The 16834-nt window shown below is 36.9% G+C and overlaps 1 protein-coding gene across 1 annotated transcript in view; it reads left to right on the top strand.

Moving 5' to 3' along the window:
* The window catches only part of LOC139982206 (uncharacterized), a 119801-nt gene extending 105196 nt beyond the window's left edge, over positions 1-14605 (top strand). The window contains exons 10-12 of the mRNA XM_071994809.1: positions 6117-6152; positions 9244-9287; positions 10579-14605. Of these exons, the coding sequence (XP_071850910.1) occupies positions 6117-6152; positions 9244-9287; positions 10579-10624 (126 nt within the window). The 3' untranslated portion in view covers positions 10625-14605. The remainder of the gene's footprint in view (positions 1-6116; positions 6153-9243; positions 9288-10578) is intronic.
* Positions 14606-16834: the final 2229 nt, after the last annotated feature.

The raw sequence follows: 16834 nt of genomic DNA, 5'->3' as shown, positions 1-16834 counted from the left end.
TATAACTGAAACATCACTTTTGACGATATCATAAGCGGGATTTGTCTGAAATACCGACTAAGCTGAGTTATAGACACTATGGTTGATTGTCTGGTATGACAGACATAGTCATATAGTCTATATCGCTGTATGCATTCTGTTGCAGTCGCTACGGAAGAATTGTTTGGTTACAAAGTGTTACAGTATGCATCGCTATATAGATACTTAACTATAGTCTTATTGATGTTCTAATTTGATTTGCGATATTGACATAAAAGATTCAGTTGATATTTGTTATTACATTTGTTTTAAATTGTGACAGATCAGTGAGCTATGTGACATTAATAGGTGATACAGGTCACGGTATGACAGAGCGTTAACCTAAGATGTGATCTTCATTTAACCCGACACTCTTGAAATGGGCGCAATGTTACATATTGTCAAGTGTCTACTTCCTGTCAGGCTAACATTAAACGTTAGGAACCCCTGTGAAGGTATTACGAATTTTACATCATTATTTCATCATTCTGGGTTCCTTTTTGTTCAACTTTCTTTTAGGGGTAGAAAACTACTTTCCATATTTTAATATCAACTGTCCATATTCCTTCTCTCTTTCAACGCCCTTTCATCTGATATTGAACCATATTTATGTGTTCCTAAAGCAGACATCTTCTTTGTTGTATTATATCAGGCGCGTATCCAGGATTTTCTAACCCGGGGGGCGCGAATTACTATCTAAGCGGAGCGCCACCATCAGTTGGCGCGCAGCGTACAAGAACATTTCTTGTTTTGAAACCCCCCAGATCACCGGAAACGGCACTTCTCGGGCTTGAAATGACCAACCAGATGTACACATTTTGCCTGAGAACCGAGTATTTCCTAATAGTTTTTTTTTCCATCCATAACCTTTTTGAAGATTGTCAACCCGGCACACATCATGTTCGACCTGATCGCATCTCCTGTGGGTCTTTGCTTTTGTAGGTGATTCTACGTCGCGGCCCACAATACCCGTCAGCCCCACTTTTCAAGGTTTTAAGCTATATATTAGTTCAGAATTTGAAAATTCACATTTCTCGTGAATAAACTCACTTCAAAACATACCCATAATGTTGTACAAAATTTCATCTATGGACAACCAATATAGAAAAAACTTCCTTCAACCCCTAACAGACCGGTCAAAATTGCACGAGTAGAGGGAAGTGTGATGTAGAATGTTGGTCAGAAATTTTCTAAAATTCCGACACAGTTAATTTATTGGTGTACAAATATTAAAACCTGTTATAACGGCTATTATAAAACTTGGTTGAAGGAAATGACAAAATAGCAGATATTTCCGAAACCGAACACTACACACATAGGCGTAGGATTCACGGCGCCAGTGGCGGAGCTAGGGGTCTTGGTCAGGAGTGGCGAGAATTTGTCTGTAGGGGCGCTTTCGACACTATCTAAGCGGAGCGCCACCACTGGTTGGCGCGTAGCGTACAGAAAATTTTTGAGTAAAGATACTCCCTAGATCGCCGGAAATGACCCTTTCCGGGCCTGGCTAATTTGCAGATAAACGAAGAATAAGGTGTCATCGCCAAATTACACCAACAAAATGTGACAAATGTCAATAAGTAGATGAGAGCGCAATAAAAAAAGTCAATAATCTAGAATAAGTAAAAAGTGGTAAAGAGTTGAAAAAGGCGCCAGCAGTCCATTTGAGTCCGTCGGGGGGGGGGGCATCCGCCCCCTGACCATACGGACGCTCCGCCACTGCGCGGCGGGGGTGCAGGCCCTAATTCGCCATTACTAATGTAAAAGAGAGTTTTGACATAATTGGACCTCCATGCTTTTTATACATCTACATGAGACATGTCGTTGTTTACATTAGCATCCCGCGGTAAACTGCGCAATTTTAACGGACCGTACGGTACATGATGGCATGCGATGTAATACCCGATGCTTGCTTATATGATATTGATATGAACACGTTGAACGCGCGCGAAGCGCGAGAAAATTTTTGGTTATTTTTTCAGGCAAGTCGGACAGTTTTGAGGCTTTTCATCCTGGAACGCCATTTTCATGCTCACTGATATGATGTGATATCTGCTGTTTGCGTTACAAATTCGAACAGGCGCGTAGCGAGGAATTTGCCAAGGGAGGGGCGAAGCCTGTAGGCAAATTATCTAAGCGTAGCGCCACCATAGGTTGGCGCGAAGCGTACAAGAAAATTTTGGCCGAAAATGCCTCCCAGATCGCTGGAAATGACACTTCCCAGGCCTTGTAAGTTGCCTCTAAGCACTTTCTATTTTGAAATTACTTAGCGATATCATTTAAAAAAATGCTGAATGGGGGGTGGCGGGCGGTCGCCCCCATCCCAAAATGCGTCATGTTCCCCGACGACACGGTCGAGTTCGAGACCAGCCACAGTTGGTTTCATAGCACAATTCTACACACGCGTTATGATAGACCATATATAGTATATATATAGATCATTAGTGAGAGAGGAAAATGGAAACGGGAGTTGTCGGTGTAAGGGGTAGGGTGAGTCACACTTTTACGAAATCATTGATCCGTCACTGGCTACCCTTCAGCGCTGTAATGATGTCACTGCTCCTCTTTCTCTTCCCGATGTCTTCGCGTTTTACTTTTACTCCCTCCTATTTTCCTTTTCCTCTCTTTCTTCTTTTTCTTTTCTCTTCCTTCCTCTCCTCATCCTCTTTTCCCCCTCTTTTTTCCGTTTTTCTTCTTTTTTTTTCTCTTCTCTTTTTCTTACCCGGGGGGCGCGCGCCCCCAGCGCCCCCCCCTGGATACGCACCTGTATATTATTCATTTAACATGAAACGGAACCTTATAAAACCGTAAATGTTTAGTTAGATGTGTACACATTAATGAAGTGTTAATTCATGTAATAACACGTCGCACTTTAGGCTATTATTCATATTCATTAAACTTGAACCCAATTAAAGACAGTCAATGGTAAATATGCATGACCTAATTATCACATATATAGCATAGATTTCTTTGGTTTGATCTGTTATTTTTCAATTAACATATCAAAGATGGATAAAATATCCTTAGAGATCCTAATGGGAGCAGAGCGGCTAGGTCTCCATACTGTAGTAACCTTATTTACATTTTTAAAGAAATGTTCAAGTGTCCACCTACGAGGACGTTTTTGTCCAGGATCTATATATATATATATATATATATATATATATATATATCGTACAATACAGCGTATACGTTAGAAACCCTTGTGACGAGGTATGGTAAAAAAAGGAGGTTGCATGAAACAATAAATTGAAGTCTTCCTTCCACGCTCGTACTCCCAAACATTCGTCCTATATCTTAATTATTATTGTTCTTCTTTCTCTGCATGTAACCCCATATGTGTCCTCCTTATCGAAGTAATTGCGTTCTGAATCAAAGTAAAATTCTCAAGTTTACAATAGAGAATATTCAGACGGATAAAACATATCAAACAAAATGAATCTATCGTGCTTCCAGTGTCTCTCTCCCACACCGTCTCAGTAATAAAATGTGTTATTGGTGAAAATATCGAGGCATACATTTCATCTCTAGAATCTTAACGTCTGACGTCACTGCACGCAGCAATACAACAGTTAGTAAACAATATACCCGGTTCTAGTAGTTTGAGTTGTCTTGGGATATAAGGGATCCCTATTGATTATATTATATTATTTATTTATATTAATGTGTACATATACGTGACTGACATAAATATGATGGTCCAACCAGGCTTATATATGAAACTTAAAGAAATAGTAGAAGGTCATCTTAAAGGTTAAGTTTAATATTTGTATAACTTTAAAGAAACGCCTTTTCTTACCACCCTCTGTATATACAATACTATAAATAAGTAGCACATTATGACACAAGAAGAGAGGCAATGGTGAACCTGAACTAATATTGGTTGTAAAATAGTTGCATTATTTCTTTCGTCTTTTGAATAAGTATTTATGTGTATGAAACAAGATCACAACGGAGCCTGGGCCAGAGAGGGGAGAGGTAGGGTGTTCATATGTAATGTCGTTGATTTAAAAAAAAATACTATCCGGCAAATTAACTATTGTATTTTCATATTATCCTCAAGCGGTGATGATAATATAATGCAACATCCGGGCCTTGTATCCTCACGTGGTTCATATTGTTATTAGTACTCTTTCCATCAGAACCATTCAATATGTCTGTATGTTATAGTATAAGAAACACTCTGATGAAGTTGAGTCCATTGTTTCCTGATTCCGAGACGAGTCCGAGACCACTTGGGACGTCGCTAGAGGGGGGTGTGGGGTGTCTCACCCCCCCCCCAATCATGGTAAAACTGACGATAGTTGGAAATTTGAATGCGGCAGTCGGAATTTCCAACTGTCGCACTCTAAGTTACCTAGGCCTTTTCTAATATTCTTGTGATTGTGAAAGACCTAAAAATTTCGGTCAGAGTTGACCTTTAATCAGTCATATTATCACGTTTTCCTTGCCACTTTGAGAAATTGTATCTCGCGATCCTTACACTCCACCGTACAAAACTTCGTATGAAAATGCCTAATAGACAGTCGGAATACTGTACAATGTTCGCTAGCTTCAAGTTAGTTAGGATGTACAGGCCTATTGTCTCTATGGAATACATTAAAACGCTCAATGCTAATCCACGGAAGCTTAAAAGTGCCCTTCAACATAAGAAAAACTTTGCCCCATAAGTTGACATTTTTCAGTAAATTGTTTAGATAACAAGATAAAATCAAATCAAGGCAGCAGTTGGATTTTTCGGGCTCCAAAACCCATCCAGTTGGAATTTCAGCCACTACACGCCCCAATCATCAGGCTTTAGCTACGTCCCTGGGTTCGAGGATGGTAATCTTGAGTATAAACAGAGTACTATAGAGTATATGAGCAACCCAAACCAAGTCCTAGCCTATTCAGTATATAGACGACAAAGCAATGACGAGCTCACATGGTATCTGCCTATACTAGTCTAATAGACAAACAGGGCGTATAGGTTACATAAACCAACTAAATATTCCTAAATTTACAGACCGTCGCTTCCTGATCTAAATTATCCCTGACTTACGTTGAACAAAAAGAGTCAACTATTGAAAACTGATTTTGCGAGAATGTACATACTTCCAATGAAAGATACATGGACAGGGTAAATTTAGAAAGAAGAAAATCTATGTTTTTATATATATATATATATATATATATATATATATATATATATATCATGAAATGTTTAAATGTAAACAGATCTACACTATACTACATTCAATTCTCCCCCTGTGTCTTTTATTGTATGTTTTCATCAGACAGACTTTCATGGATATCGTTACTGGACTCACAAAACCATAGAAACAGACCATCTAAGACCATGGTGGGTAGGGGGGGGTGGGAACTATGCTGCTTTGTAGGCTAATCAATTTTTATTTTTTTAAATCTATCCACCGATGATGTTCTAAGTTCTATCTTTGAATACTGCCCTCCTTTCCTTACTCGTCATCTTCTCTGCAGGTTTCCATGGTATCCATCTGATCATCTCAGTGAGAAGTCATCATTATGACGTCACTAAGTATTTAATGACGTCACTCAGTGTCTGATGACGTCATTATATGTTTAATGACGAGTTTAAGACTAACTATAAAGGCGGAGTGTATAGCCTAGTGGTTAACGCCGGCGTCTCCCAGTCATGAGATCCCCGGTTCGATTCCCCGCCGACAGCAATGTGTGTCGTCTGGCAAGGGTGTTGTTCAATAACAACTTCCTGACATGGACGTTAAATGGATGTGTGCCGAGAGATTGGCTTCGGTCAGCTTGCGAGTCTACAAGCCTCCATGGCTTCTTTCGCGAGTTCCTGCTTGCGGGAAGATCACATATACATACATACATACATACATAAAGCCGATGTTTGTATTTATGTTATTACGTCCGTGCATCTTACAGTGACGAGTCTGTCTCCTATACTGACTTTAGTGTGTTCAATGTAGATGTGCGTTTACATGCCAGGAATAGTTTACTGCCATATTTGTTAAGATATATCTTTCTAACATATATTTTTTGCTTCGTCTTTAACTTATTATATTTTCCTGCAATACATTTTCCAAATGTCATGAAAATAATATTTCTCTTCCTTTCAGACCTGTGACAGAGATGGCAATCTACCAGGAGAAGAGGTAAGAGAGACATATTCATGATAATTAGTAACGGTAATTTATGAACAGACAAGGAGGTGTTAATTACTGTGGAACAAAAGAAATAAGACAAATAATAATTTGTGTTTCATCAGGGAGGAAAGATTTATAAATGACGTGTATCGAATAGTGAAGTCAGTTACAAGTTTATATCTCGTAATGATGATAGCACTGTTCTCAATGTCAAGTTTAGATGCGGCCGATATCATTTTCCTTCCGCACACACAGTCAAAGAAATGCTGTTCACAGACACATATATACTTTTACACACTACAAGATTTAGTCCGATGTCATGTGTCTTAAAAGCCTCACACATTATTAGCATATTCACTTTTAAAAATATCAGGTGTTCCTCCCCTCCCCCCCCCCACCGATATATGCTGAATGACTATTACATTTTAAAAGTTCAGATCATAATTCGTTCCTAGTTCAACAAGTATGAAAGAAGCTATTTTTTTTTTAATTTCTTATAGTAAGTCCTTTGTTCATTAATTTCTTCGCGAAACGAATGTGCACATAATAAAAACATAATATATTCAATAGTGTTACCGTAGTGTAATCATTTTCTCTACATAAAAGGCTAACTCTAGAAGCTATACTTAAATTGCTCATAAGTATCTACTCCGGTTTTCTTTGATAAAATAAAATCATTATAATCATTCTCTGTGGTCGGGCAGGAGTTGGGGATGATTAAAATAGGGCAAAGCTTCTCGCAGAAATTTGGTAAACGATGCAATACAGTTTGCATGTAAGCATCATCACATACCCGTCACACAGGAACATATTAATTATAGAAATTGAAGAGATAGACTGGCCCGCTATGTTGGTAAATGAGAGTGAGTCTAGGAGCAAGATGATTTACTGGGTAGTTAGGGTTAGGGTATTGGTTATAGCATCATTAATATTCATTATGATACGAGAGCGTCCACTGTAGAATAAATTAATAACTCGGAGTAAAGTGTTGTTATATGAGATACAAGGAAACTATAAGCAAAATTAACCCTTGATGTTTTAGTGTATGATTGATGACGTCATACCGTAATCCCTTACAGAGTGGATTAAATGGAGGAGGGCTGCAATTCCAAGTTCCAATTCGGGTCCCTTGATATAAATGACATGACAGCAGTGGTGTAGGTAGCTAACGAACTAAGGAGATAAGGAGATAAACCGGCGTGCGTGTATGAGAGTTGGCTCTCTGCCAACATGAAAGTTAAAAAAAAACACAAATTCTTTGAGCGATATTGTTTTCAAATTTGTGTCAGTTCAAAGCCTCAAGTAAGATTTCAAGAAGGTATACGCTGGTTCCTATCTCAATTAATTGATTTTTTTTTATCACAACCTGATACAGTTACAGTTTTTACGATGGTTTTTAGTATGTTTCCTTCAATATGAAAGCCAATTTCTGAATAGTATACCAACTCTTTCTAATGTTAGTCAAAATGACGTAACAAGGAATTGAAATAAAGCATCATTTTTTCCCCGTCTGTATTAAATTTTATTTTTGAATATTCCATGAAAACATCAATCTTTAGCATGTCGTTGCTTCTTTTGTTTACATTATATGTATTGAAAACCTGATTAATCCAGCTAACACATTATGTTCTTACGGACATTTGTTATTGAATAATGTCAAAGTTTGTTAGAATTAACAAAAGAGCTGATTTCAAAGCACGTTTTATCTTTTTGCCTATAGGGCCCGTTTTAAAATACCATGGTAGCTTACACTTGCAGCTAGGGCGTATTAATGCTACATATATCATTGTATATACGAAATTGTACTAATGGAAGTTGGGTGTGTACTCACCATGCAGGTGTCGGATAAGTTGACGTGATGAAGTATTTCTCCTTAAAGGCAGACAAATTGTGGCTTTGAGTTCATTGTGTTAAGATGGAGAGAGGGAGGACTCGTCAGACTTTCAAACTAGAATATGTTACCCAATTTGGATGAAGATCTAAATTAATCCCATCCCTCTCCACTAACTTTCTTCGCCGTAGTTTTAGAAGTCACTCATAGTTTAATAGTTGTAATACATCTTGATATGTTATGTCTTTAGACATCTCGGACATAACTGTAACGTGTAACCATGGAGATGCAGGAACAATATTAATTACATAAATCTATAGCTATATTCATGTTAATGGATAAATGAAGCAAATTGCCCTTGGATGTCGAACATGAAACGGTCAAACACGTTAGAATTAAGGATCGCTTTACTGATATTGTACAGAGAAACTAACAATATAGTAATAAACTTCTAAGAATGTAATATGAATGTCTTGCTTGACAGGGTTTTGAGGGTCCACTTTGTCCAAACAAATCCTGGTTTAACAAAAGGCCTGAAAATTGAAATATATATGTCTCTTAATTACTCAATAGCTCTCTAATCTCTCCCATCTATCTCAAAAATCAAAACGAGGTCAAGACTTACTGTTACTATGGGTCTATTACCTACATACTGACGGGAGTGTATTTTGATCGCGAATAAGTTTTCGGAACATCGTTGATAAATCAGTATAGTAATGTATTTATTTTCGCATTGGGGCCCCGGGGACGCCATAAGAAATTTTTTAAAACTTAATTTCAGGAATATGTCTACGGATCCAACAAGACCGCTGACCATCCGTATTAAGCAGGCTATTGACCGTGGGGGTCTTAGTCCGCCCCATCCTCCCCATCCACCACCCGTTATTCCTTAAGAAAAGCACATAGCCTAATGAGAGACAAGTGACCAGAAAATACAATAAACCATGCTGCTCAATTGAAATGGCTACTCAGGTTGACGGAATCATGTTATAAACAGGACGTAACATTCCCTGCATCGCGCATAAACATGTGTGATAGTACATTGGGTTGCATTGATTTAGTCATCGTGAATATCAAGGGAAAACATGCAAATGGAATTTCAAAATGAAGTGAAATAAGTTTGGTTTAACCTAAATCGATAACCTCTGAGAAAACATTATTAATATTGCTGCATATGATGAATATTTACAACATTTAAATATACTGCATTGTCTTTGTTTCTGTGTTATCTTATACATATTCATAACTAATACTTTCCCTCTTGTTTAGGGATTCGATGAAGAGGGTTACCAGAGAAACCTGGCATGGCTCAAGTAAGTGTATGGTCAATACAATTGAATACTTTTTACCTTAGTATTTAAAATTGTATTTGTTGAGAGTGGATTGTGTTTGCTACTTTTAATTGTAAAATCTTAATATATTAAACAAATTATCCATCATTAGACACATTTTTTATCCCTATATCTGTGATTTTCTAATTTATATTGTCACTAATTTCATCTGCTTCAACTGTAATTGGGTTTAATATAGTTTGTGTTTACCAGGCTGATCCCTGATTAAATGCATGAAAATGAGTGAAAAGTTCCTTCCATTAGAAAGAAACAAAAGTATATGTTCCGTATCGCAATAATGTCGGATACACAATCTTCTGTTCCGCTGATGAGGCGTAAGAAGGTCATATCTTGAAAGCGATATATTTTTTTTCATCTGCTAACATGTGTCTTATCACTAAAACGGTTATTATAATGGTTAGTATAGTTCCAACATTCCTCATTAATTTGAAGGAAAAATATAAATTATCGTGAGTCCTCCGTTAATACTTACCGTGACAAAACTGTCGGTAAACATTTGAAAGTTTATTAGAAAACGACTATTATCGATATGGTGACGTCACTCTATTGGACTACACACATAAAATAATAGAATCAGTGGAACGAAGAGAGTTAAATCTGAGCAATTTCATGGCTCGTCAGCTCTTTGGCATCTGTGACTCAATTAGGGACGTAAAAATGGAATTTTTAAATAAAGTGAGGTAGGATCGGAAAAGGGGAGAAATGAAATACAGATTCATAAATTAAGAGACAGAAGGGATGTTAAGGTCAGCGGTTCACGATACTGTTTTCTAAAACACAAACATGTTAAAGAGCAATATCGTGTTCCATTTCTATTTCCTACAAATTTGTCCAATGTAACAAATAATTTCCTTTTGAATTAAACCTATAATTAGATGAGTTAAGTTTAGTTAAAGACCAAATTAATTCTCTCGTTGAAGTTTAGAAGAATGTTAAGGTGCACAATTTATGAGAAGGCCTACCTACGAGGACAACAGAGGCATTGAAGAGAGCGCCGCCATGGATCATGTGCCCATATAGAGGGCAACTTCATACCGGTCGTTCGCGTGTTTTGTTTAGCCGATAGGTAAAATCACTTTGGCTCGAGGTACTGCTGGCACTTTTTTTTCCGAGAGGGGGGTAAGGGGACGGGGGTTGGAAGGGTATCGTCTAATTATTATTTCCCACTGTTCTGATAAATACATATTTTGCTCAATCCATTTATTACAATAACAACATTACCTAATATATATTTTTTATCTTTATATTACAGCTTAATGCAAAATCCGGCGTATAGCCAATCATTAGCAGGACTATGACGTCATTCACACTCTTCTCAAGACGATGGCAGGAATTTCATTGCTAAAGGATCTAATAAAGAGATTGATTTGAACTGTTATTATCTCCCAAATACTACAAACATCGCCAGATAGAGCTCCAGTACAATACACATGCAACTAGTCTTATATGATTGTGACGTCATCAAATGTGTATATTCTCAAGACAATGGCATGGTGACTTGATGAACACTCTAACTTTTACATTTATTGTAAATGGATCTTGTAAAGAGATTATGTTGTACAATAATACTAATTACTTCATTTGCAATTAAGAAGTGAAAGTTGAAAGATACGGTACCTGTTGAATTTACATTTTGTCTTAAAGGATTACTTTAGGCAGAATTTCAGTCTTTAAATGTTATAGTCCAACAAAATTAAGTTGTATTAATGTTTTTTCTTCTTTGCTGGGTTTGTAATATATTTACTTTTAAAATATGCTAAATGTCTGGCATACTCCTTTAATGCTAAATTGAAAATGGCGTCAGCCCTCAGTGGTGCCTAAATATTCATGTTAATACTGTGACTTATATATTTTAAAAACTCAAACTTCCAATTTTGTTTGTAACTTCGTTCTTAAAATAGAGCATATTAGTCAACAACATTTGTCCAGTGATAAACAATGATAATGATATTATATATGTATGAAAGAATGGATGTCAATGTTAACATGTCATTTGAGGCATAACAAGTAATTCTCATCCCGTTTACGTTTGTGTCGCATTTGAGGAAATGACATAACTGTCTCCGTATTTGAATATATTGTCCACTCACTCATATTGTTAACCTCAGCTGTTTAAAGTAACATGTCTCAAAATTGTTATAGAAATACAACCTAGACTGAAAGCCAGAGGTCTACGATATAACAACATTAATGTTGTGATTAAATTCATTCTTTAATATGCTACTTATTCATCTCAGTTGTGTGCTCTATAATATAATTGTAAAAATGTAATCTGTTTTGTTAGTCACATTGCTGTCGTTCGGGGGAAATAGAGGGGTGGGTGATTGGGACCTAAATGTTATCCTTTGATCATTTCTGAATCTGATGTATATGCTGCTTATGTTTGTAATGAGTTCAATGCCCACTATCTATCTTCTATTGAGAGACAGAGATCTTAACTTCGCCAACCACTGAATTAGTATGGTGACGTCACTGATTACCAAGTTGAAGAAACATCTTACAAATTTACTTCTTGTGTCGCTTGAATTTAGCTCGATGGGTTGTAAATCATACCAAAACAGAAAAGCACATGTTTGAAACAATGAGTAATTATGAGAAACTATTAATTAAGATATAATACCCACCTTTAAGGTTGGTTCAACCACATATAGCATACATAATTTAAATTTATTGCTGGAGTTTTCTTTATTTTTCGGAGAAGGGAATGGGTGTATATTGGATTCCTTCTCCATCCTGTTAAGGGCTTAGGTTTGTAAACTGTTATAACTCCAAATACTCCAAAAAACTCCAAACCAGATTTGATATCTTACATGTTCGTATAGGCTACTTAGTATTGTAAAGTGTACAACAAGTCATTTCTTACGTTTGATTAGTAACATTACTGTCTATATATACTTCCATTACTAACTCTAAATTCGTTTGCTCTTTGAGCCAAATTCAAATTACAAAGAGCCAATCAAGCTTCTGATGACGTCATACATCAAACATTACGTCATCACTATAAGAGCCTATTTTTCTCTTGGATGTCAACTATTGAGAGAGGGAATAGAGAGAATACACTCCATGTCCTACTCTTTTTGTGTATGTGGAGTGGCGGGGAAGGGTGAGAAGAGTTGGAGGCGTTAGATGACGTAACCACCACATTGGGGACCTAGTAGATATTATAGTAGTCATTTGCACCACTATCTGAACGCTAATTTGTAGAATGGGAATTAAACGGTAAAGTTCAGTATTTTTTTTAGGAATTAATTTTTCTACAATATGTTACAAAGTATTTGCTACTTGCGTAATGGTTTGTTTGTAGGTCAAGTATTGCTGGTGACCTGCTCTCCGGCATCCATGCACTCCTCGAAAGCAGGGTATCAAATCCTTTATTGGTTCAATTGTATGTAATGATGATTCATCCCAATTCCAGATCAAAATCACCACCTCCCCGAACGCCACCCCCCCCCCTTCCTCCGACAACCATTCTACTACTCAGAACATTAATTAAACGCCTAATTCTGTAAAAACTTCTAAACTACTTTTAACCAGACATGTTTGTAATGCTTTGTAAAATCTGTACATACTGTATCCACATGCACTCGGTTACTAGGAGTGCATGGTTCAACTCTTGTTGGGTTTCTTCGTTCCTTCTTTTACTAAATTTTGATTGAAACTTTGATTCAAACTGAGTTACGTAATATCTTGAATCTAACAAGATTAGAGCCACCGAAATTGTGTCAATGGTAAGACTCAATGACATTCATTGTATATCTATAATGTCATTGCGTTATTAAAATCGAACTACAAGGACTTACATGTGATATTAATTAATATCTGGGATATGTTTGTTCTAAGTCAGCATTGCTTTATTTTTTTATGTTCCAGACTGTAGTTTCATAACATGAAGACAATAGGATGACATGGATGTTACGTCATATCAAATGATTTAAATGACAAATGTATATTCTGTATATTAAGTAACTGAGATTTAAATAACTTGTTCGATTGTTCCAATACTTTTCATTTTATTATTTTATTATCATTTTAAACTTCGCTTTTGTTATTGTTTTTACAGATTTATGTTCTATCCATTTCAAATCATGATTTGAAATACTTTTAGTTTATTATGATGAATTTTAAGGCATATTCTATTTGTTGTATTGACTGATCTCCATCAGCGCACGAATAATAATAAAATGAACGCTTACAATAATTCACAGACAGACAAATATATAAACGTTTAAGACTAACATTTCATCATTAACAGTCAATTCAGAAATGCTTTGATCATGCGCTTAACATACAATCTCTCATTAAATGCTGGTATGACATCATAATGTCGGTATAATGATAGATAGCATTGCAACAGGAATTGAACCAGACAGAATGGTTCTAATTACTTTTAGTTCTTTTTTTTATTTTTCATATTTTTAATTTTCGTTTGTTTTCATTAAATGTTTACTACATTTTGATGACTCTGTTCTAAAGACGAGTTTGACAAGTTACGTCTTGACTCAAAATAGACTGCAAAGTTGCTAATCTTAAAAAGGATAACCTAGAGTAAAAAATATCTTGACTAACTAAATAAGATTATATACTAAGCATCCTGGTGAAATTTGTTTACAATTCCTACCTTGCATTTTCGATATATCGTTAGCTGAAATTATCACAATTTGTAACACAGGTATAGATAATAGTGTACTAGGATAATAGGATGGCGTGACTGTTATGACATTCAAATAATGAAACGAACAAGATCATGACAATCGGAACATTTTGTGTACTGAAGCTTGAAATTAATGATCGTACTCTTATAAATGGCAGGTCTTGTTGGTTATTTAGTGGTTTTTGTTTTCTTAGCTTATACAGTCTCTTCCCGGGTTGCCTAATCTGGAGCAGCCTCCCAGTATTTAAGTAATTAAGTTTCCCACGTAGCTTTAAAAAAAAATGTTTTGCTAACCTGCACGAACCGATCAGGCTTGTCCCCTCCCGCTCTGACACCCACCGTTCAGGGCTGAAACCAATAATAGTTCAAAACTTCATTAGAAACAGCTGATTAAAGTTTTAGTAATTTTACAGAATATTTTATACATTGTCAAAATTCTACCGATGAATATCATTATTTTGTTACCGGTTTGAAGTTATTTCATATTTCTTTCATGTTGGCTTTAATAAACGCTTTGTAATTCCTGGTTTTGAAACCAAATACACATGTCCATTCATGATATATTCTAACATTATACACATAACATTGTAACCAATCGTACAGTTAATAAAATTAACCCAAAACCCGCCTTTCATGAATATGTTCTTTTCTTCATATATTACCCGATATAGAACAATATTATCAAATGATAAATATGCCGGGTTATATCCTAAACTTTACAACTCTTCAAAAACACGATATTTAATGACTTAAACTAATTTTAACAGGTATCGAATTGCAGTGGCGGAACTTCCATACAGTCAGGGGCGGATGCCCTCTTGACACGGACTCAAATTGACTGATGGCGCCCTTTTCAGCTTTTTAACACTTTTTACTTATTCGCGATTATTGACTTTTTTATTGCGTTTCCATCTATGATCTACCTATTGACATTTGTCACAATTTTGTTGGTGTAATTTTCTGACAAATGATCTAACGGCGATCTTTAATTATCGACACTTCTGTTGTACGAAACTATTTCCAAGAACTGTATGGGGTTTTCGATCTATTTTTAGACGATACGCCACTCGCAGTGGCTGAAAAAGTAATACACTTTAAGTCGGCATGCAGTGTACGTTATACGCCGCTCAGTGATCAGTGTGTTGGAAAGGGTCATTTCCGGCGATCTAGGGAGTATCTTTTCTCAAAAATTTGTTGTACGATCCGCGCCAACCTGTGATGGCGCTCCGCTTAGATAGTGTCGAAAGCGCTCCTACAAACCAATCTCGCCCCTCTGACCCACACCCCTTGCTCCGCCACTGTCGAATTGTCTGAATGCGTGTTATATATTAAAGCAATAAATCTAAAACTTGTTTGTCCCGTCAGAACCGCCATGTAATCGTGATGATGAGTTGTAAAATTAGAAAAATCAAATCAAAAGATTCTGTGATACGTTTCCTTTCTTCATCTACTTACTATATTCTAATTCAGTGTTAGTGTTAGCACAGGTACTAACTTGAAGATATAGTCTAACTATTTTTAATTTCTAATAACATTTATTTCCCAAACTTGGAGTTATGTTTCTGCTGTCGAATTGTAAAGTCTATACACAAATGTCAATGTATTTGCGTCCAGCCATCAGCTAACATGCATGTGGTAGGTAGGACAGGCGAGAATTAAGCCAGCAGTCGTTATGTGATGGGTTCAAGCCAGTTGTGTCAGGGAATTTACATTGAATTAAAAAATACATTGGTACTATATACTTTTCATGATACAAGATAAGCTCTACCCACTGTGATAAATTATAGGGGTGGGGGACCAGGGGGGCATTCCTTCAAACATATTGCTTACCCTCCTGCCTCCTCCCAGAGAACTTGAAGGTATAGCAAACTTGATTATCCATTACGTCAAATTTTCTTTTATATGAATTCTATAAGGCTAACAAAATGCATCACAATCCGAGGGATTTCCCCTGGACTACGCCCCCCCCCCCTCCCAAGAGGCTTTGAAATACATTCCATTGATTTGAATGTTTATCTGTGCTCAATTTAAAATAGCTACAACAGATCTGAAAGCACTGCAGCTTCCAGGTTTGGAATACCTTCTACAGAACTTATATTCCTCCTTCTGACATGTCCTTTTATTGCTTTAAATTCGTTACCATGGAGAGAGCAAAACAAATATCTCAAAATCCAACAACTTCTGATGGTTCACCCCGGGATGCTCCGGCCAGGATATTAAAAAAAAAATCCTAAGAAATTGTATTTCTCCCTAACACGTGCATTTTGTGCTTAAATCTTTCGATATACGAGAGAAAAAAGGCTGACATCTGAAAACGTTTATCTTCCGGAAGGATCCACTCCGGCACCCAACTAGGGCCTGAGATACATTACAGTTAAATATTACCCCAGCTATGGGTCTTAGATACATTCCAGTGAAATGTGACCCCAGTTAGGGGCTGAGCTACATTCCAGTGAAATGTGACCCCAGCTAGGGGCCTGAGATACATTCAAGTTAAAAGTGACCCCAGCTGAGATACATATCAAGTTCCAGGTAACGTGACCTCAGCTAGGGGCCTGAGACACATTCCAGTGAAATGTGACCCCAGCCTGGGCCTGATATACATTCCGGAAGAATCGACTCCGGGACCCAACTAGGGCCTGAGATACATTCCAGTGAAATGTGACCCCAGCTAGGGGCCTGATATACATTCAAGTTAAAAGTGACCCCAGCTTAGGGCCTGAGATACATATCAAGTTCCAGGAAACGTGACCTCAGCTAGGGGCCTGAGAAACATTACAGTGAAATGTTACCCCAGCTAGGGGCGTGAGATACATTCCAGTGAAATGTGACCCCAGCTAGGGGCTTGATATAAAAT

The sequence above is a fragment of the Apostichopus japonicus genome, chromosome 16, assembly GCF_037975245.1.
Source record: "Apostichopus japonicus isolate 1M-3 chromosome 16, ASM3797524v1, whole genome shotgun sequence".
NCBI lineage: Eukaryota > Metazoa > Echinodermata > Holothuroidea > Aspidochirotida > Stichopodidae > Apostichopus > Apostichopus japonicus.
Note: the sequence above shows the minus strand (reverse complement) of the source record. Positions and strands in the feature narration are given on the sequence as shown.